The sequence below is a fragment of the Haliaeetus leucocephalus genome, unplaced genomic scaffold (assembly GCF_000737465.1).
Source record: "Haliaeetus leucocephalus isolate CR32 unplaced genomic scaffold, Haliaeetus_leucocephalus-4.0 Scaffold373, whole genome shotgun sequence".
Lineage (NCBI taxonomy): Eukaryota > Metazoa > Chordata > Aves > Accipitriformes > Accipitridae > Haliaeetus > Haliaeetus leucocephalus.
Genome location: NW_010972809.1, coordinates 9,138,150 through 9,159,513, shown reverse-complemented (window position 1 = coordinate 9,159,513; position 21,364 = coordinate 9,138,150). Strand labels below are relative to the sequence as shown.

General features: G+C 42.3%; 1 protein-coding gene across 1 annotated transcript in view; it reads left to right on the top strand.

The window, feature by feature from the left end:
* The window catches only part of GMDS (GDP-mannose 4,6-dehydratase), a 426,651-nt gene extending 406,390 nt beyond the window's left edge, over nucleotides 1-20,261 (top strand). Inside the window, exons 10-11 of the mRNA XM_010573292.1 lie at nucleotides 19,773-19,841; nucleotides 20,199-20,261. Coding sequence (XP_010571594.1) covers nucleotides 19,773-19,841; nucleotides 20,199-20,261 — 132 coding nt within the window. The remainder of the gene's footprint in view (nucleotides 1-19,772; nucleotides 19,842-20,198) is intronic.
* Nucleotides 20,262-21,364: the final 1,103 nt, after the last annotated feature.

The following is a 21,364-nucleotide window of genomic DNA, read 5'->3' as shown; positions in this document are numbered from 1 at the left end:
CTCTCTTCCAAATTGGGCCCCCTCTTCCCCCCCCCCCCCCCCCCCCCACCAGTGCATTTGTTTCCATCTGATAAGTACTTTATTACATGTAGCATGACCTAGGTCTTGATGGGGCATTGTTTGCACACAACCAGGCAGGTGTTAAAGCTCCTTTCATCATCTTAATGACACATAAGCATCTATAGGACCTTCAGTGAGAACACCTACCTTGCAACAGAGAGACATCCCATTTATTTGGTAAGTGCAGTCCCTATTCCTGCCCATTTTTTCCTTGTGGATCCAGAGCACAGCACTTTTCTCCATCATTTAGTCTTTGTTTCTCTTCCTCCATGCAGTTCTCCCGTACCTGTAGGGTAAGATTTCAAGGAAAAAGATGGGCTCAGTCCCTTCATTTCTGTTTCTAGCTACTCAACGCAAGTAGCTCAGTGATTTAGCAGACACAAAGGCACAGTTGGCTTTGGGGACAGATATCTGCCACTTAGAGTCCCCTTAGGAGCTGGCTGTGTCTCTACTGGAACTATTGCAAAAGAAAAATGCATTTGTGTAACTGAGCAAAACACCGTGGGAGTTTGGTGCTCAGTCCAGGGTGTATGAGTTCACTAGCCTCATGGAGGAACAGCCTGGATTCCCCATCAATTGGGGCAGAAATAAGATTACAGATGCAGGTTAAGCTCTCTGCTGCTGCTTGGAGGAAGGGTGAGATTCAAGGTGAAGGGCTGATCAGACCACCATAGGTCCAGGGGAGGAGGCCTGGACTGTAAATAAGAGACTTTAAGGGTCTGTATTCATGGTGCATTAAGAAGGTGGGAGCTTGATAAGGTCTGTTGAATTTGAGCTGGCAAAATATGTTCCTTTATAACTCCCCTACCCCAGGCTGGTGCACTCATAATTTTCTGAAACAATTGTTGTTTACAGTAAAGTTTTCCATGCTTGGTCTTTCTCCAAAGGCAAATTTCATTGTCAGGTTTTAGCAGAAACCCTGCTGCTGCTGCTTGGGTGGGCACATGTAGGGAAGAAGGATCTTTTTAAAACATCTGAATTTTATCATGCAGTCAGAAAAAAAATGGCTGAAGTCTGGTACTTGGAATGAATGAAAGTCTTTGCTAATACCAAGCACAGCTGAGCTCTTGCAGGGCAATATGAAGTATATATTGCTTTAACCATTTGGTTAAGGTCAAGAATGAAGTGACTCAATGTCCTGGCTGGTTACAAAAACGCTGTTCCTCCATGCAGAACTGATTTGAATATTGAGCTATGGTTCAGTGTTGTTGATTTCAACATGTGATGAATCAACCCCACAATTTAAGAGCAACCTCAATTGTCCAGAGAACTTGCAAGCCCTCCTGGCAGAGTTGTGCAAGACCAGAGGGTTAGTTTGGTTTGTTTTGTTTAATGGGGTTGTAACCTTGCCAAGCAAAGAGGCAGACTGCACATCAGTAAGGACAACTTTTTTCCAATTTTAGTGCTCTGCTGAGATCACAACAATCTTCAAGAGCAGATCTTTAAGTCTTTTTAAAAATTGCTTTTGGTAACGTGTCTCTTTGGGGTGTTGAATTACAGCAAAGCTTGCATTTACAATACATAGAGGCTTGCTCTGCAACCTTGGAAAAGTAGTTTCACCTTTTTGTCCACCTCTGAGAGGACAAGAATTAGAAATGACCTGACAACAAATACTATGTAAAGATAAGAAATTACTGTTGTTGTTATAGAAATATGGAACTGCGTGTGTTACTACAAATACCTGTTTTATTACTATCATTACTATTATTGAATTCGTAGTTGTGGAAAAGTCTGTAACGTAAGAGGAAATAGAGGACTGAAAGGAACAGTTTGTTTGACTGAAAGGGAAGAGAAATGTGTTAGACAATTAAGAATCCTCTTTATGGTCCCATCCAAGAAAAATATTCAATAAAGTTATATTGGTGGTAATATAGTGATCTTCCCGGTAGCAAAATTGGACGTAATTCTGCTATCATTTCTCATTATTCTTGTTATCTACTACCGCATAAGTAGCAATCCAGAAGTGCCCTGAGTCAGTTTGTACCCAAAGTGAACATCAGCATCCTTCTTGAAAGCATTCCAGCTGTAACCAGGGTCGTAAAACAAAACAGAAAGTTGACGGGTTTATTGTGGTGCACATTGCAATCAAGTAGTTATCTGTTGGATCATCTGCTTTTTATGATCCATGATGAGAAATATAGCTGTCATATGAGGAATAGATTTCTCATCATAAAACTTACCTCTGTAATTTCAGCACCTGAATAAGTGCTGCCTCAGGTGCTGATTGTGCTAGTAAGCACTGTCTGAAGAGTGATTTCCCCATCTGTTTCTCCTCCTTCCATTTAAATGCACAGTTTGGCAACAAGTGTGTTTCTGCAGTTCCCTTTCCTTCAGCAGCTGCTGCTATTAAAGATCTCGTATGAGGAGGTTCTTGTTGGATAGCTGGTGAAGCAGGAGTTCACCTGGGGAAAGAAAAGCCTTTGCAAGGTATGTGGGTCAGTGTTTCTGGAGATAGCTAGTGAAGCAATCCCTCATGGGGAAGTTAAGTCTCTGGTGGAGCAAATCGCTTCAAGTCACTGCTGCCATTGGAAGGGGCTGAATTCATGTAAGTCATTTAACTCACGTTTCCAGTGTAATTAGTGAGAGAAAAGTTCCTAGTTTATGTAGATTTTATATCTCTGTGTTGGTTAAGCTCTTAACTTGGTATCTGGGTTAGATGTCTAAAATTACAGCTTTCAAACCTCTCCTGCCATATTTAGGTACAGCATTTTCTTGATGGGAGAAAACAAGATACACATTGAGGGCATAGATCAAAACATTAGGTCCCCAGAAAGCTGCAATGGTTTCAGCACTATCCGTAAGGCTTCTGGTATAAATTGCATGGATGTTAAAAGCAAGGAAACCTCTTCGTCTAACGTGATGATTGAACCACAGGAACAAATTTTCCTCTCGGATTTGTGTTGCTGACCCCCTGCATTAGGGAGAGGTTATACGTTTCAGCGTGCTGACAGACACTATTACATACTGTGCTTTATTCACCCCTGTTCCGCTGGCCTCCAATAGCCCTGTGTGCCTCTGAATCCCTCTGCCTTTGGCACTTCTGCTGGTGAGACTCCCAGCTGGGGGTGTGGTTTAGCTAAAATGGGTGCTTTTCACCAAAAGAATAAATTATTCCTATACTACTGTCTGAAAAGGGTGGATCTGGAGCCAATTTAGTGAGCATAAGTTACAATTGACTTTGGAAGTAATAACTTACGCTTTGAGCTTCCTTAGATGTATAGCCAAGGAGCTGTCTGACTGCATGTGTTTTTACACATCTTTCAGCTAAATTCGAAATCCAAGTGCAAAACTTAATGTGAGGAGATATCTTGGAGAATTGTGACCTTCCTGGAAAGACTTTGGGTCCATAAACCAGCCACAGGGTCTCCTGGTTTCATACACACACACCCCCACCCCCCCCACATATGGCACATTGGTAAATAGTAAGTGGAGTTTATTATATCTTAATTAATGAATCTTAGTATAATTTGCCCCAGTCTTGGCAAGCAAACTCTGCTGGAAAGCTGATTAGTGGAGGGAGCCAGCTTAACTGAACACCCTCTCCAGAGATGTGACCAAAAATTGAAGTGTATATATTCATACATGTGAAAGGTAGAAAAGCCTTCGGAAAGCAGAAGATGGGGATTGCACTCAGCTGGGGAATAGGAAGGCAAGGGGGGGAGCCTTTAAGGAGGTGGGGAGGAAGGTAATGGTGAAAAAGGAAAAAAAGTGTAGTAGAAAAACATCAAAGGGAAGAGCAAAAGAATCATGAATTGGAGATACCGAGAATGTCCAAGGACACTCGGTCCAAGGACAAACCAAGCTGGATACGCATCCTATGTTATCTGTTGATGCCAAGAAAAAAGATCTTAAAGCAAACCCTGAAGTTAAGGAGATAATCTGCTGCTGAGTTTAGTGGCCTCTACGTCAAGCTAGTGGAAAGGACTAAATCAAGGAGATATATAAAGAGCAGGAATAATGGCAGATGCAGACAGTTCATTTCTTCCTACTGTTAAATTTGTGAGTTTCGCCTGGTGGGATGCTACCAGCAGTGATGATGAACATTACAAAGCTTGGCTGTATTTAGCCCACTCAGTCACTGCTTGGCCAGGCTCCTGTTGATTTCAGTGGGAGTTTGCATGACAACATGCAAGTCCCTTCCCCCCAGAAATGGGAATTCCCCGCCAAAGCATTCTGTTAGATAGCTTAAGCAGGTGTATTGAATTGCTGACGTACTTTTAGTACGCTAGTTAGCACCTCCGATGCGGTTAACTGAACAATTTCGATCTTGAATATAGAAAGCGAAGCACTTAGATTTGTGGGAAGAAGAGCTTTATTTCAGAGAGGTGCTGAAGTTTGTATGAAAATACATAACTTAAGGCACACACCTGAGCAAAAATTACCCAGTGAGAACAAGAACCCTCTCTAAATGTGCTTTTAATGCACTCATTTGAATGTGTTAAATATTATGTATGTTGCTGCACTTACTTTTCTTCTTACACAGACAGGCACGAGTCTTCCCTACATTGTACTTTGTCTAATTCATACCCATGCAAAACACAGACCAAGTAGGAGTAAATCGAGTTGGTTGCACCTTTTGGTTAGATACGTGAATAACTACTCTGGATGTAAAGCAGCTGAAAACTATCTTTTTACCTAATATTTGCATGTCCGCTAACACAAAGGATCACACATTTCACACAGGTCCTACACAATAATAATTGCAGATGGAAAATGTCCCGTTACTCATGTAGCTGGTCATTTTTGTATGCAATTACCAGAATTGCATGCTCAGTTCCAGTAACCATGTGCACAAAAATAGACTGCGAGAACCTGCTTAGGATTGTTAATAACATGGTCCAAAGTCTCAGTCTTTATTCCTGTGTTGGTTTATGCTGTTTTTGTAAGAGAAATGAGCTAGGAATGAGTTTGGTTGTTGACTATTTGAGCAAAAAGAGGCATACACCTACATGTACTGCTGGGGCTGCAGGACTGAAGAATTTCTGCATTGACCTGCATATGGTTTAAATACTGAACTTGGTATAATGAGCTCATGGGCCAGAAGAGAGATACTGCATCCAGTGACCAGCTGTAGTGCATGGTTCAAATAAGCAGCAAGCTGCTTCTGAAATTTTGCATTTAAAATGCAGGCATCTTGAACTAGCAGTGTCATAGTGAGGCGTAAGTCTTTGCTATAAGCAATTCAAAATCAGCCTGCAGTAGTTCAGAGAACATTTAATTGGCATTTCTCTTTTTTGCATATCACTGTTCTCATCAGTTCTAATACATGGGTTTTTTGGGCCTCTACAAACTTCTTTGCCTTAAAGGAGTCATGAAGGAAATAATTAAAAAGTACACAGAGGAAAACTGTCTGAGCAGAAGGGGCAGAAATCCAAGGTGGTTTAGGGAGGTGCCCCAAACACTCTTTTGGATGATTATTAATTTTTTTCTTACTATTATTTTATGACGCTGTTTATGTTTAATTACTCATGTTTTCCTAACCTGTGTGACAGGCATAATTTGAAGAGCAATAGTAATGATCAAGCCATGGAAGTGCCAGCTGCTGCCTACGTGCTCAAGCAAGCATAGAGCAGGCAGTGTCAGGAGACAGTGCTGTCTCTTGATTAGATCTGAACTTCTTTTTCATGTTGATGAAAATGATTCTGACTGTTATTATTTAAATATAAATTATGCCAAAAGATGCTATGAAAACTCAGAGCTCTCTCAGTTCACTGCCTGTATGGAACAGTAAGCTCATGGGACTTTGCTGCACTATATGCTGTTAAAATATATACTGTTTTAGTTTAAAAAGATACAATTGGTTTATTTGGGTCTTCTTAGTGTAAACTGACAGACAGCCCATCTAGATTAACATGGGTTGGTTTTTTTTTTATATCAGTGAACAATTTCAGTCTTTATATTTTCAAATCAAACGTCAGTACCACAGAAATAGCAGTTCTGCCATATACTGTGTGCTAGTGTATTGTGAAGCTCATTTAGAAGCTGTAGTATCATTTTGCTTTGGGTTTTTCTGGTTACTAAAGCTTTTGGTTGTTTCATGCTTCAGCTGTGCTACTACAGTGAGACGTTGTGGGTAGCACTGTTGAACAGGTAGTAGTACATCATCAGAACGTGAAGTCTTTTCTGATACTTTTCTACTAGTAAGTGGAGGTTTAATTATTAATTTCTGGATACCTTGGCAAAAGTTTATAAAGTGTTGAGCAGCTTTTGTGATAAGTTTGAATGCTTTTACATTTCCTTTTTAAAAAAAAAAAAATGCATGGGATGACGCCCTTCTAAAAAGTTTTGATGAAGTCTGATGTCTTTTGGAGTGAAAATTAAATCGGGGGAAAAGGAAATCATTCTACTGTAGGCTGCAGCATCAGTGCACTGCAGGTTCCTTCCTTGCAAATGACAGAGTGAATCCCTGCCTGAACAACAGTGAAGTGAAATACATTTTTGTTTGTTCTGTATTGCCAACCTTTGCAGTCCTGTAATTAATATCATATTATCCTTTTGTTTTGTTTTCATAAAGCAGAAAGTTCTGGGATCCTGTGATTATACAAATCTCAACTCTTTTACATGTTAAGTTTTTGCTCTGATCTTTTATATGTAGAGAAAATCTTTGAACAGATTAAAATTAAGTCTTTAGTGCACAGAATACAAACCAATAAACTCATGAGTTCTGTTACTCCCAAGTCAATAACAGGGGCCTGGAGGGGAAAAGTTGAGCAAGCGATGATAACTTTTTAATAATACTAGGGTGAGAACTTGATTTTTGTGTCAAAGAAGCAATAAAAGAAAATCCAGGGGCAGAAATAGAAGTGAAACTTTAGACAAAAAAGAAATATGTGGTTAAATAAGTCACCTGCTGCATCAAGGTGCTGTATGTCCACTCATCCTTGAAGCAGTTTTCTACTGAGGGGCTGCTCACTACACATCAATGGCAAGGACTTATTCAGGGCAAATGATGCCAGATGCACTGTGATGTGAATGCTTCGGCTGTTTTATCTGCAGTGAGCTATATATCAGAGGGAAGTGGTGGGATACAGCCTGGGTTCTCTCCTTGCTCCTCCCTCGCATTCCAAGGTGTTGGTCAAGTCCCTAAATCGTGCCACCTCCCAGCTTTGTAAAATGGCAAAGAGAGTGCTTTCTTGCCATCGTAATGTCATTACTATTGCTTAATTATATAAAATCTGTATCTTTCTTCTCTGGTGGTCCTTCATAGTCATTGTAGCGCTGCTGTGAAGCAGTTCTATTTTGCCTAAATGGTATTAAATCTAGTTGAAGTCTTGCTCAGGCTACAAGTGGAATGAAGCTGCCAAGATGTTTATCTAGCTTTCTTCAGCTGCTTTTTAGACTCTCGGTAGATACATGACAGTTCTGTCATTCATGGCTTTATGTGTTCATACATATTGCCCATTGCATTGGAATACATCAAACAAAGTAAACCAAGCCATAAGGTTTATTGGTGACCTGCACTGGAAAAGAGATGCAAGTTGTAGATGAATTCTAACGGAATATTCCAGGAGGTGATATTTGACTTTGATGGATATTCAGAGAAAGGGCTGCCATTCCTGTGTTCGTGCAACATATGATGAGACCCTTCCTTACCTGCCATCTCTGCCTTGCCAAAACGTGAATGAAAAATAGGATTGCTTGTCTGAGGAACAGCTCTGTCTTTCATATCGAAACTTGGCAATAGATGATTCCTGTGTGAATGGTCTCAAGAGACGCTTTCCTTGTAAAGGAATCAAGTGATGGATGAGGCATCTTGCATTTTAAACATTATGCAGGTGAAAGCATTGGAGTATTCTGAGCCCACGCCTACTGCTGTGTATATGTCTGAGTAGTTTGCTTGCTTTTTAATTCTGGAACTAAAGGAGGTTTGGTAAGTAGGGCAGGACCATTAGAAAATGCTAGCTGTTTTCCTTCTGTAATGCTCTTTCATATTTGACTGCTGGAGGGTGAAATAATGAAGAATTTTTGGTAACAGATCAAAAATTCCTTTCTTGTTTAATTGAAAGTGTTTAAGAGAAGAAGGTCATTGAGAGGACAGATTTCAAGAGGTGGTATTTGCATTTGGTGATGCTTTGGAAAGAAACAGAGCATATTATGCACGCTTTTAAAGTATATATGGTGAACGCACTGCCAAATCTGTGGAATTTTATAGGCAGCTACTGTGAACAGTAGTAGCAGTAAATGAATCTGCTTTTTACCTCTACTGAAACTGGCACTGTAAGCTTTAGAAGACCTTTTTGCTTTTTTAAAACTTATTTCGACATAGTTTCAGCCCTGTCAGCAAACCTCTGCTGTGTTAGTGGTAATATAAATTGTCTCCCAAGCCCTGCAATATTCTACACAAAATTCAGAACCAGAGTGAAAAGAAAGCTGGCACTTCTGTGATGTGATGGAGTACCACTGGAAAAGAAAAAGGACCAAATCTGTGAGATACATAGAGAATACCTGGGAAAAAAATGGAAAAATATTCAAGTGAGAGGATCGCTAGAGCAGAAATGAGGAGAACAAAATTTCAGTGTGAGGTGATGTATTTTGAGGGTGAAGGATAGATGGGGAAGTAAGGCCAGGTTTAAGATTATGTTTGTTAGGAACAGAATGATGCTCAAAAGATAAACGGGAGGAGCTTGAGTGAAAAAGATTGGGAGAGACATTAAATTAGGAAAGAAAAATGTCTTGCAATAAAAAGAGATAAATGGGATTTTACAGGAAAATAAATTAGCCAAAACATGGGAAAGATTTAAACAACAAGGAAAGTGAGAGAAATTAAATACCAAGGAAGGGGAAGGATGGAAGAGAACAAAATACTGATCTTTAAAAGAAAATAAAATAGTTGTATTAATTTTATTGATTTCTTGGAAGATTTTGTGGTGGGTTGGATGTCTGCTCTGAGAGAAAGTGAAAGATAGAATAGGAAAAACTATGGTGGGGTTTTTTTTCCGGGCTTTCGTGTGCAGGAAATGTAATAGGAAGTTATTTTAATTAACCAAGATCAGAGAACATGCAACAACAAACTACCAAGAATGGTGTGGAAAATCCGGTTATTTTTCCAGTCAGACCAGAAGAACCTGTGGCCATTGACCAGCAGGAGCCTAAGGGTCAGATTATTAAGCAGCAGGATCGGTGAACTGAATGGCTATTGGAATCTGTGCATCTTTAAATACACACCAACCAATTTACATTACAAAAAAAATCTTGAATGCCATGTAGCTGATATTTGTAGCCATTCATTAATTGCTTTGCAATCTGTTTTGTCTACCTAATCAACACAAAAAGTGGACTTGTTTGATTTCATTTGCAAACGTGAAACCAATCGGTTTTACGGAGATATGCTGCTTGCTGAGCAGTATTTTTCCATCAAGACAGTCAGGTTACACTGGCCAGCAAAAAATGATGATGCAAAAGAGCCAGAACAGTGAGAGCCTTGGACAGACAGAGGGGAGTGTCTTTTGCAGTGTTTTGGAGGTTATCAGGTGGAATGCACCCCTTGGTTTGGTGTAGCCATGATGCTGAGTGTGCTGGGAGGGCTTCATCCTTTCAAGAGCTGTGAGATGCTGTGGCAATACTCAGTCCACATCCTTAACACATTTGCAAGGGATGGTGAGACAAGAGAGCCGGGAGCACAGTGCCCTTATTTGAAGCAATAGCATGCTTTTCATCTAGAAAGGAAATATTCAGCTGGCTACCTTGCCTGGACTTACCAGTGACCAGTGTTTTATCTTAGCAGTCTTGGTTGAACACACATGCAGAATAGAAGTAAGTTTGTTTATGGGCAGGAAATGCATAAGCCTTTTAATGGATAAAGCGTGAGTTTGAAACATTAAATGTGACCTGCTTTGTTGTATGCCAGTACCTGCAAAGGGTTATTCTTTGTAGTGTCCTACTTGGACTCAAGCACTAAAGCTTTCATCAAAGTAGATCTGATTATTTTGCACATGGTTTTCCTGAAAGGATGTTATGATTTTCTAGATGTTTGGTGGCTGGTGATAAATTAGGCTTTTATGATGTCATGTGAAAGGCCACTGCTTGGACTTCCTTCTCTATCAGGCACGCTGGAGAATACATTTGGGACGTACTCAGAATCAGAAATTATCCTACCTTGTTTTATTTTAACCCTTTTGTGGACCATTGCTTGCTTTGTAATTAGAGGTGTTCAGGCAAGGATAGCTTCATTTTTGCAGACAGGAGCCCCATGGTATCCCATCCTGAGTCCCCTCCATATACTGTGTTTGAAATGTTTGGTTTTTTTCCTTGGGTAACAAAGCCTCAGCTCATGAGCTCCCTTTAAGCCTTTCACAGCTTAAATTCTTTCTGTATATTGTGTCTTGAAAAGGGTTTTCAAATCAGATGGGGGCTTTAGTGAGAAATTGGAATGCGGGGGTGGGGGAGAGGTGATGCGTCCCATAAATTAGGTCAGGTTTATGACCGTGTAGAGGGTGGCTGCTTCTAAAAAAACAGCCAGCAGTAAAAGGCAGTACGTAACTGCTTTGTCCAGAGAAGTGGCAGCTCCCTTCTTCATCCCCCTTACTGCAGGGAGGGAGTATTTTACAACTGTTTTTCAAGCCATGAGAAATGACTAGCCATCCTCCATGATAACTCTGTTGTACTAGTTAATCCATAGCAGGGAGGAAGACAGGAAGAGAGAAGTATCCATCCCCTCTCTGTCCTTTCCCCCCCCAGTCTTACCACAAGCTTCAGAGAGACAGAGGTTCATGTATCAATATAACAAGTAAGGAAGGGAGCGTCATCTCTCCTGCCCAGCCTGAGTCACAGCCAAGCCTTCAGAGTAGTGAGATGTGCACTGAACACAGAGCAAAGACAGCTATTTCTGTCACAGGTGGTTAGAATTTTCCGATGACATGCTCTTTAGATGAAAAATGACATTTTGAGTAAATTAATATTTTTATTAGGGCAAATATAACAGCACACCCTTCCAAAAAAAAATTTAGTATCATTCTGATGTTAACATAACAAATGCCTTCATTTTTTCAGAGATGTGAATATCCATAGAGGTAGTAAAATCACCAGAAGCAATGCATCCGGTACAAAATAAAGAATTCATCCTATGGAGTAGTAATATCCCACTAATCATAGACCTGCATTCATCACATTGCTGCTTCATGCTCTGAAGGTAGATAGATAAATATCTATAGGTAGAATACAAGATCACTGCCGTAATGTTTATTGTTTTGTTGCTTATCATGTGGTATTTGACTATATTAACATTTCCAATATAAGTTGTTATAAATGAAGTATTTTTTAGTGGAAGAAGAGAAGAAACTAAATAGCCTTGCAGCATGGATTTCTGGGGTTATCAATTTTCCTATTCATCTTGACATGTCAGTCGGTGAAGACAGCTAATCCTAGGGGCCATATTCCGTTTCCAGTAAGAAATGCAGCCATTACTGCACAATAAACCCCACTGAAATCAAACAGCTTCACAGAGTGATTTCCTGATGTTTGTAGAAAATGTGAAGAGTAGGGAGCAATGAGAAAAATAATGAGTGGTTTAAAAAAATCGTGAGAATTGCATTTAATAATTTTTAAAAGTACCATGCCCTTGCCTAAATAATACATACTGTGTGGCAATAAACCTATGTACGATGAAAACATGATTATCTTACTCTTCCCCTCCCCAAAATTGTTGTCGGAGTAGAGAACAGGCCGTGGTGAAGCAAGAAGCAAGCACATTTATGAGTGAACAAAAGCAGGACTTGGCGGTACCAGTGAAAAGAGAAGGAACCTGTTGTTTTCCTATACTGCAGCTGATCTCCACCTGTATGAAAGAGGTTCATCCCTCCCAGGATCTTGGGTTTTAGTGATGTGAAGGTGACACACAGGCATCCTCTCTACCATCTGGCCAGGGAGCCTGAAGAAACGTGCTTGCATACAACCTCCACAAAACCTCTGCTGCAAAGAGAAAATGCACAAATGTTTCCAACCCATGTGGTGCAAAATCCAGGTTATTCAGACACCTCTTTATGCACAGGTTAGCTTGAAGCATGCAAGGGTCGGCTCACACATCATTTCCTATCAGCAGGCAGGCTACGGGGCAGTGACAGCCAATGGGAGCGGTACCACCTTCAACCGGCATTGGCGAAGAGCAGTTCTGTTTTGTTAGAAGAGTTGGAAAAGCTTAGTCCGGTTCATAATAACATATAGCATTTAAGTATAAGTTTGCATTTTAGCAAACGTGCTAAAGATTTTTAGCCGTAATGGGTGTGGTTGGATGACTAGGTATGCCATATCAGAAAGCAAGCGGTTATGTGTCCAGCGCTAACACCTGAACTATCATAATTATGGTCTGTACATGGCAAATGGAGTGGGTTTGATCTTTTTCCTCTCCTCCAGAAGTTCCTTGCTTTTTCAGCAGAGGCACTCCTGTAAACTAGAAACGATCTCGCCATTCGGAAGCCTCTTTGGCGTTTTGCAGAGCCGTGAGCTGAGGTTACAATTACACTTGCATCCAAGCTGGGGAACGCCTTCCAGGTCTTCCCAGGAGCACAGAATTGGGCCTCGGGGCAAACTGAGAGGGAGGGAAGCACCCGCCTCACCGCAGCCAGCTGCAGGAATTTTGCTGTTTGCAGCAGCGGGGCTTTCCCTGCTGCGGGGGGAACACCCTTCAGCCTGCCTCATGCGTGGGATCCTGAAAAGCACCCGTGGCCCAACTTGCTGCGGGATGCCCTGGCGCGGCGCTACGCCAATTCCTCTGCGGGACGGCTCCCGATGAGCGAGCTCAGCTCCGGATCCAAAGCGAGTGGAATTCAGCACTGGCTTCAGGGATATCGGGCTGTAATTCGGGAGGAATTTTATCTGGCTCGAGGGACGGCACTGGCCAAGACGTTTTCTCAGGCTTCACTTGGCAAATGGACAGATCTGAGTAATGCTCAGCCCCGCGAGGGGCTCTTGTGCCTGCAGCTCCGCTGGCGCTTGCACTGTGGCTGAGGTCTGCACGCGTTCTCCTCCCAGCGTCAATTAACCGGGGTACCACCTTCGTCAAAGCGATTAGGGTCTGGCAACGAGGGTCCCGAGGTACCCTGGGCCGGCTCTCCCTGCTTCGCCGTTTTTATCTGCGGTGTCGGTGGGGCTGCCAGGGCCGGCGCTGAGTGAACCCATTTCCCCGGAGCGGAGCATTGTTCCCGGCCTCCGGCCGCCGCGTGGCCCCGCTGATGGACAATACCGCCCGTCCCCGACTTCCTGAGCAGACCAGACAGCTCGCTGTTTTCTTCGCGTCTCTTATCACCCCCTGATACTGAAAGAGAGGTCTGGCTTCAGCTTCGGCTCGGGCTGATAGGCAGCAGCGAAGTGGAAAAGGCACAGGAGAGGGAGGGGAAGAGGAGGAGGAGGGAGAGAAGCTCCATTACTGTTATTATCGCCCTAATGTTTATTGCTGCTCCGAGTTCATTTGCCTTAACCCTTTGGAAGCTGGTCAAATTAAAGATTATCAAACCGATAAGATAAAGCCGCTGTTCTAACGCCCCTGGTTCCTGGCGGAAAAGCGAAGGCTGTGCTCAGGTTTTATTGATGGTGCAGCCTGCATTGACGCCTGGAGTACAGTGGAATCCCAAGATAAGACCTTACCCTAAGGATGCCCGGCACTCACAGCCTGCCGAGGTCCATCAGATGTGCAGGGACTCAGTGCCGCGCAGAATCTGCCCTTTCCTCAAGTCGTTCTTCTCCCTCCCCTTCCCCCTCGACATGGTTTTAGTAAAATGGAGCTTTCTGAATAGGGAAGGGATTTGCATAGGAAAACATGCTAGGGGAAAAAAACATTATGCCTCTTATTTTAAATGGCATTTAGTTATACGTGTGTTTCAGCCTATTGGTTGCTTTTGCCTTTTCCTGTGGTTCTTTGCAAACAATACTGTCTTTTTGCAAAAGACTGCTGACCCAAGAGTGGAAAGCAGTCTGTTCATGCTGCATTAAAACAAATTTAGATCAGGAACCAAATTCACTGGCATTCTTCTATTCCCTTGGTACTCTAACTGCTCCACAACTTTGCTTTTCTAAGAACAGTGGAAAGAAAAAACGAAAACTGTGCGACGACACATTACGGCTCCTCTTAAATTCCTGAAGATGTTTACTGTGTTCCTTGTTAGGCTTGGGCTTTGCTCATTGATATGTTTTATCTTCAAACTCCTCACATTTACGTGGCGATAGGAGTCTCTTGCTTTATAATTACACTGGGGTTTTCCCTGTTACTATAGATATTATAACAAACAGTGCCCTTTGCAAAGAAATCAAGCCAGTGCTCTCTGCCTCATGGATTGCCAGAAGTACTTACAGAGCAGTGCGCAGCAGACGCAGGGCTTATTACGGTGACTCCTCCTGGGGTTTGTCCTGAGCTTAGCTGAACTGTGCATTGAATTTTGCACCAGCAAGGTGCACGTTTACAGGCTCTACAGCTCTGATTTAGTGAGATCTTACTACTTTTCTTAATGGTGTGCACCAGGAATAGCTTGGCTGAAGTCACAGGAACTGCTCTCCAGTGTCGCATCTGGGTTAAGACACAACGTCCCCAGGCCTGGTGGCAAATGCAGGAGAACACTAGGGAGTGGGGGATAAGGGTGGTGGTAGAAGAACTGCCTAGTGAGCGATGCATGCGGTCTCCTGCCTGTTTGCAACAAACACTCTAACGAGGCTGTCCTCCGAGCAATGAGCTGCAGCAGATACCCATACATGCTGTGGGGCTGACGTTACTACTGAGATGTGCTACATGAACCCTCATTAAAAATTGCTATGAAAAATGCTCCAAAAAGTGCACAAAAGGGGAGACTATTTCATAAGATAAACTTTGATGTATACATTACTGAGATATAACTTTTTAGCAGGGCCTGTTGTGATAGGACAAGGAATAATGGTTTTAAACTAAAAGAGGGTAGATTCAGACTAGATACAAGTACTTTTTTACGATGAGTGGTGAAACACTGGCACAGGTTGCCCAGAGAGGTGGTCGATGCCCCATCACTGGAAACATTCAAGGTCAGGTTGGACGGGGCTTTGAGCAATCTGGTCTAGTTGAAGATGTCCCTGCTCATTGCAGGGGGGGTTGGACTAGATGACCTTTAAGAGTCCCTTCCAACCCAAACTATTCTGTGATTCTATGATATTGGTGAAAACAGAAAACTTCAAGCTAACGTTGTCTAATTAAGTAGCTATGTTTATTAATTTTTCTTTTAATGGGATAAGTTAAAGCTGAAAGGCGATGGTTCTAACAAGGAAGTAAGGAAAATAAAACACAAGCAGGGTTTGCAGGAAACTTTGGCCCCTAGACTCTTGAAATCCTTCCTGACAAAACTTCTCGAGCAAAAGAGTACAAGACCAAACACGCAAGCCAGAGCCTCCACCGAGCTGGGTCTGCGCTCTTTGCTTATGGGAGCTCTGATGTAACAAATCATCTTCCAAGCAGTCGTGCTGATTGTGAACGTAACCCTGGCCGCTTTTCAGACACAGTAAAACTGTTGTGTGCTTAGATCAAGTCTGTTTATTTTTCGAGGTAAAGCCTTGTCTCTGCTGCAGCGAGCAGAGCTGGGCACAATTCCATCGCAGGTGTTTTACTGAGGACTTGATCTCAGTTTTATTCTGGTGTAAGAGAGAGCAAAAACTGGCGCTCGGCGCTGGCTTCAGTGAAGGCACATTTTTAAAGGGAATCAGCTGAGCTGTAGTAATAAAGGAAGCCTTGGCCTTCTTTCAGGCCATGCTATCTCCTTTTTCTCACATTGTCTTGAGGCTTTAAATTTTCAGTTGAAGTTAATTGAATGAGACAGTGATACATTGCACAGTGAAACCAGATCAATCACTGCGCGAGTCAAAATAGGAGTTGCGATGACACTCAGAACAAGAGCTTGGGAAATGTGATATTTACATTAAAATATTTTACATTTTTGTCTCATGGTTTTAAAACCAAATTTAAAAACGCCTTACTGCATTGCATAACGAATTTCTCTCTGCTTATCTGTATGTATTTTTTGTGTGTGTGCATTTGGACAATAAAGCTGAATAATCATAGAATCAGATTTAGTAATAAAGGGTTATTTTCTACAGTTACACAGCCTCATTTACAGAAAAGGTAAAACAGAAAAACTCTCATTGCATAAACTCATTCTTTTCTCCGAGAGGCAGTCATATGACAGTGAGGTGCATATAAAGCCATAGGAGAGTTTACTCTCATATTAAGTGGCAACAGGGAATTTGACTGCTGTCTTTTCCATCTTCCTTCCCTTTAAATATTTACTTGGATGTTGTTTCCAACTCTTAGCTTGCAGGTAAAACTTGTCATTACTATTCACTTATGTTAACTGTATTTGCATGGAAAGTAAGGGCTTGTTCCTCCCAAATTGGAAAACTAAGAGCAAAGACTTAATTTTATGTTCATGATCCGAGTACTGTAAAAACAGCAGAAAGCCTGTCAGTGTTTTCAGGTTTGCAGACTCTCAGCTCCGTATCTAAATCCTCAGGGTTTTCACGAAGTCAAAGGGCTTTGTTTTCCTGTCACTATGTAAAGCACAACGCCACAGAAAAAGTTATCCTGCAGGAATACAAAACATGAAGTGGTATCATTTCATCAGGTGCCTTTCCATCAGGAATAGGGATACTGAGCAGTTTAAATTCAGCAGCAGCAGCTGGTTTTCGAGAACACCCCGCAAAAAAAATCCGGCTTTTCTCCAGTGGAACCTCACCTCCTCTTTCTTTGCTTTCTGATCTGGTTGTACCTCCAGAAAGTGAAGCCCTGACACTGAAAAATCAATACACTTTAATGATCAGCATGCCAGAGGGTTTTTTGGGTTGTAGGGGGTTTTTTGTGTTGCGGGGTTTTTGTGGATTTTTTTCCTTTTGGAAGCCTGACAGATGGATCTCTGGTTTCACTGAAAGACTTAAATAATATAAACAAGCAGTCATTCTGTTCCAAGAGAAGCTTTTTTTAATATTCTTATTTTATTGTAATTACCTTATTGTTTTCATATTATGAGCTACTTGTAGAAAAATACAGGAAACATGACTGCAATACAATCCTTTAATCAGGAATAGCTTTGTTCCAGTCATCATTTCCATTCAGTGTTGAAACTTTGACTAATAAGAATACAATCAAACCTTGAATTTAGATGTAATATGGTGTTAACATTATGGTTTCATCTGATCTCTGTACCTAGTAACTTCTGTAGGAGAACATTTTAAAAAGTGCCTAGGAGACATTTTGTCCATAATGCTATTTCCAAATGAATCTATCTACAAAGTAGTGTTCCTCAAAAGTACACAAACTTCTTCAGGAGAGCCATTTAAAATCTTTTAACCTAAGTCAGCTGGGGAATTTGTATTATCATATATATTAAATCTTTTTTTTTTTTTTTGCTCACAGATTATGCCGTAATACCTTTACTGCATCATTGTTAAAGCATGTGAAGTTTTAAAGGAAAAATACGGGGTTTTTAATACTTAAATGGACACTAGTTGTTTGTGTTATCTCCATGTATAATCCAGCATTGCAAATAACTTTACTTCGACTGATTTGCAACCTCCCTCCAACCTTATTTTGGCCTATTCAGCAGCTGAGTGTTTATGTTTTTGAATGAAGGGCTGGAATTAGGTAAAGTATTTTTTTAGATAAACTGTTTTAACAAAAAGCATTTGTCCAAGAAAGTTAAAAGACTGCTCCCAAGCTGTTCAAAAGCAGAATGCAGCTACATACAGCAGGCGATGGCAATTCATTCTGCTCTTACCGGTCCATTTTTTTCAAATGAGAAGCCAGTATCCTAGATAAGGCTCAGTTTCAAAGGATGTTTTGGATATAAAGATTGTGGATGTAAGATTATTACTTACACAGCATTTATAAAAATGAAACTCTAAGTTTTATGATATGGCTTTTATGACTTAAAACTAGGTGGTATTAAAACACTTCCAGCTAATGGCTTGAATTAGGACTGAATAAAAGGTACCTGGTTTTATACTGAAATTATTATTTTAAGAAGGATTTCCTTGTTTCCAGGCACATATATACACATGTATATAATGTAAATTAAACCAAACTCCAGATAAAAGGTGTACCTCCATGAGCACATTAGGGTCTGATCCAAATTTTATCAAAGTTAGTGGGCGCCTTTCCCATTTGAAACCAGATTTTGCAAGATTTTTTCCATATTCACACGACCCTCCAGGGGATGCCTCAAGTTGATGCGGTTTTGCATGACTTGGCCTCAAATGTCTGCTGCAGTTTCTAAAAGCCCATTATAGGGCTGCAGTAGGAAATCATTTAGTCTAATTTAAGGAAATCACGGCATTTTTTATTTTCATATCATTTTGTTCTGATCCGTCTGTTTACTCTTTTCTGAAGGCAGGCTGAAATGTTTTTAGCCTAAAGACTGAACTAGTAAAAACGCTGCCTGGAATAGTCTCAGCAGACGTGTTTGTTCCACATCCCCTTCTTCGGTGCAGTATTTCCTTTGGTGGATTTCCTCTGCTCCTGGAAGCGAGCTGTCTAGCTTTCTGGAGCACAATTATGAAGAAGAATTTCCTACATTTTACTGCACAGGATGAGGTGATTTTGGAAGTTAACATGACCTGAACCACACATGCACAAAAGATAGCATCTGAAAAATGTAGTGTGCGGGCAGGAGTTAAAAAAACTACAGCCAGAAAATGCTCGTTAGCTCCACCGCTGGTCAGAGAGTGGAAGAGGGAGAAGAAAGGCAGTCCGCGCATTTTTCTGGACAGCCTGCTGTGTTACCACCATAAAGTCAAATGCAAGAGCAGAATTCAGCCTTAGCCTTGTTGTTCCTTAACAAAGTTGGGTTTGTTTGGTTTTCTTTAAGCCTAGACAGATATAATTTTAGTATTTACTGCTACAGAGAAACGAAGCTTGTGAGGAGAGATGAGATATTTTATTAAATCAACACACACAGTTGGAAAAAGCTAGCTATTTAAACACAGTATTTAAATTTTAAAGGAAGATGCAGTCATTTTTTTCATTCAGTTAGAAATGCAGTCAAAAGAGCTGTTTTCTTTGTTTAATTTCGTTACGCTATTTTTGATGACTGGTTCTGGGATTGTTTTGGTGTGGTAGCATTTTTAAGAATACTTGAACAGTGAGGTGAATATGACCAAAGTCTTGGTTTCTGTAATGGTTTCGAGAGAATTTCTTTTCTTTTATGAGATATTAAGACTTTTCTCTCCATGTGGATGCTCAAAAGACTATAGAAAAAAAGATGTAGGAGTTCAAAAGCTGGATGTTTACTACTGTTGCATGTGGTTACCCATATTCATAACAGTCTTTCAGCATCATCTGTCTGTGATCACGTTTTTATTTGAAAGACACTAGTTGTCATGTTTGCTCTGTGATTTACATTATTTAAACAAATGGGGAAAAAAAGAATTTGAAACAGCTCATTCAATAGCATGACTAAGACATATGACAACTTCTCATAAAACGTTCACCATTATACGGCCGTAAGGCTGGAGTTCAAACCCCGCGCGCACACAAAAACAAAGAATAACTCTTTCGGCCTGAAATAGCCTGGTGAAAGGATGCTGCCTCCTGGTGATTTATAGGCATACGAGCTTCCACTAAAAAATTACATCTTAAAGAGAAATATTTTGTCCTCAGAAGAGTCCGACGGTGGCCCCGGCCACGCTCGGCTCGCAGGGAAGCACGAGCAACGGGGAGGCCATCGAGGTGGGGACGGTGGACGCTTCTCACAGCACCTCTCTCTTCTTTTCCGCAGGATTTTCTGCAAGGGGACTGTACCAAAGCCAGACAAAAGCTGAACTGGAAGCCGAGAGTCACGTTTGATGTGAGTGGCCTTTCTGGCGTGCTTTGTACCCGACAGGGAGGGGAAGGGAGGGGGGAACCTCTGTGTGGGGTGACTCAGGCACATAGAGAAATCCCATTTTCGGTGACCCTGCCCGGGTTCTTGCTTTGAAGACAGCAGCCACCATGGCAGTGACAGGCACCCCCGGTGCACAGCACCGCACCGACACACGCACCGGGGCTGGGGCCAGGGCGGCAGCGGGAAGAGCCCAGCAAATCCCCGTCCCCTCCTTGTCCTGCTGCGGGGGGCCGGGGGGGCTCGTGCTCCAGGGCGCTCCCGACGTGCTGCCCGTTCGTCCCCTGCACTGGGGCCCTCATCTGCCTCTCTCCCTCCTTGCAGGAGCTGGTGAGGGAGATGGTGGATGCCGACGTGGAGCTCATGAAGAACAACCCCAACGCCTGAGCCCCGGCTGGGGCCGGCGGACGCCGCGGGACCCGTGCCAGGGGTGCACCCCATGGCCAGCACTGCCATGAGCTGCTGGGGCTGGGGTGGGCGGCCACCCCTCCCCGGGACGGTTTTATTGCTGGCCTGCCTGTGCGTTAAAGCCTGGGTTTATTCCCCCCTCCACCCTCCACACCCTCCCGGTGCCTCTCACCCCACACATCATCCCAGGGTCAGCCCTGCCTGGGCTAACTCTGGCTTCTGCCATTAACTGGAGCTGGGTCACCTCCCCCCCACCCCCCATACTGTACCTGAAGTACTGATTGGCCAGCAAGCCCACTGATTTTGGTTTTTTAATTAAAACTCATCTTTCTATTGCCTAGGACCTCCAGCGCGTTTTTAGTACTTTCTCCCATTTGAAAAACAAAAGCGTCCCCTGTCCCGCACCTCCCCTCTCCTCCAGCAAGAACAGCAGCAAACCTCTGGCACTAACGTGGGCTCGCCATCCCTCCGGCCCTTGCTCCACGGTTTCCCCTCTTCTGCCTTTCCTGAACACTCCTTGTTTTTCTTTCCTGCAGCCTTACCTCCACCCCAGCAGCCCGTTTCCACCACTTGAACTCTGTGAAAGTTTGGATAACTTGATATAACTTGCAGTGAAATCGCCTTTTGACCATGCCGAATTAATTCCTAATTGCTGGAATCGCTTTCAAACCGGTCAGAAGGGGCTTGTAAGCGTTTTTCAGATCTTCATTTCAGAGTGTGCGTGAGTCACAGCAAGCCTTTTCGTCCAGCACCTTCCCAATCTGGGGGTTTAGGGTGTTTTGGTTTTTGGTGTGCCCCCCAGAATCAACCCATTCCCCCTCCATCCTCTTCCTGCTTACTATAATTAGACCTCGGACGGGAGCTTGAACCATCTCAAAAGATGACTTAAGAAATAAAAACAAAATAAATAAAAAAAGCTTAAAAAAAAATAGAAACTTCAAGGTGAGTAAATATTTTTGCACTTTTCGTGCCAAGGTACCCGGGTTATCCAGAGGTCGTCGAGCCCATACATTTCCCGTTGGTTTAGGATCTTCCACCCACCAATTACTCCCATCGTTTTAGCTTTATGCCTCGAAATGAGC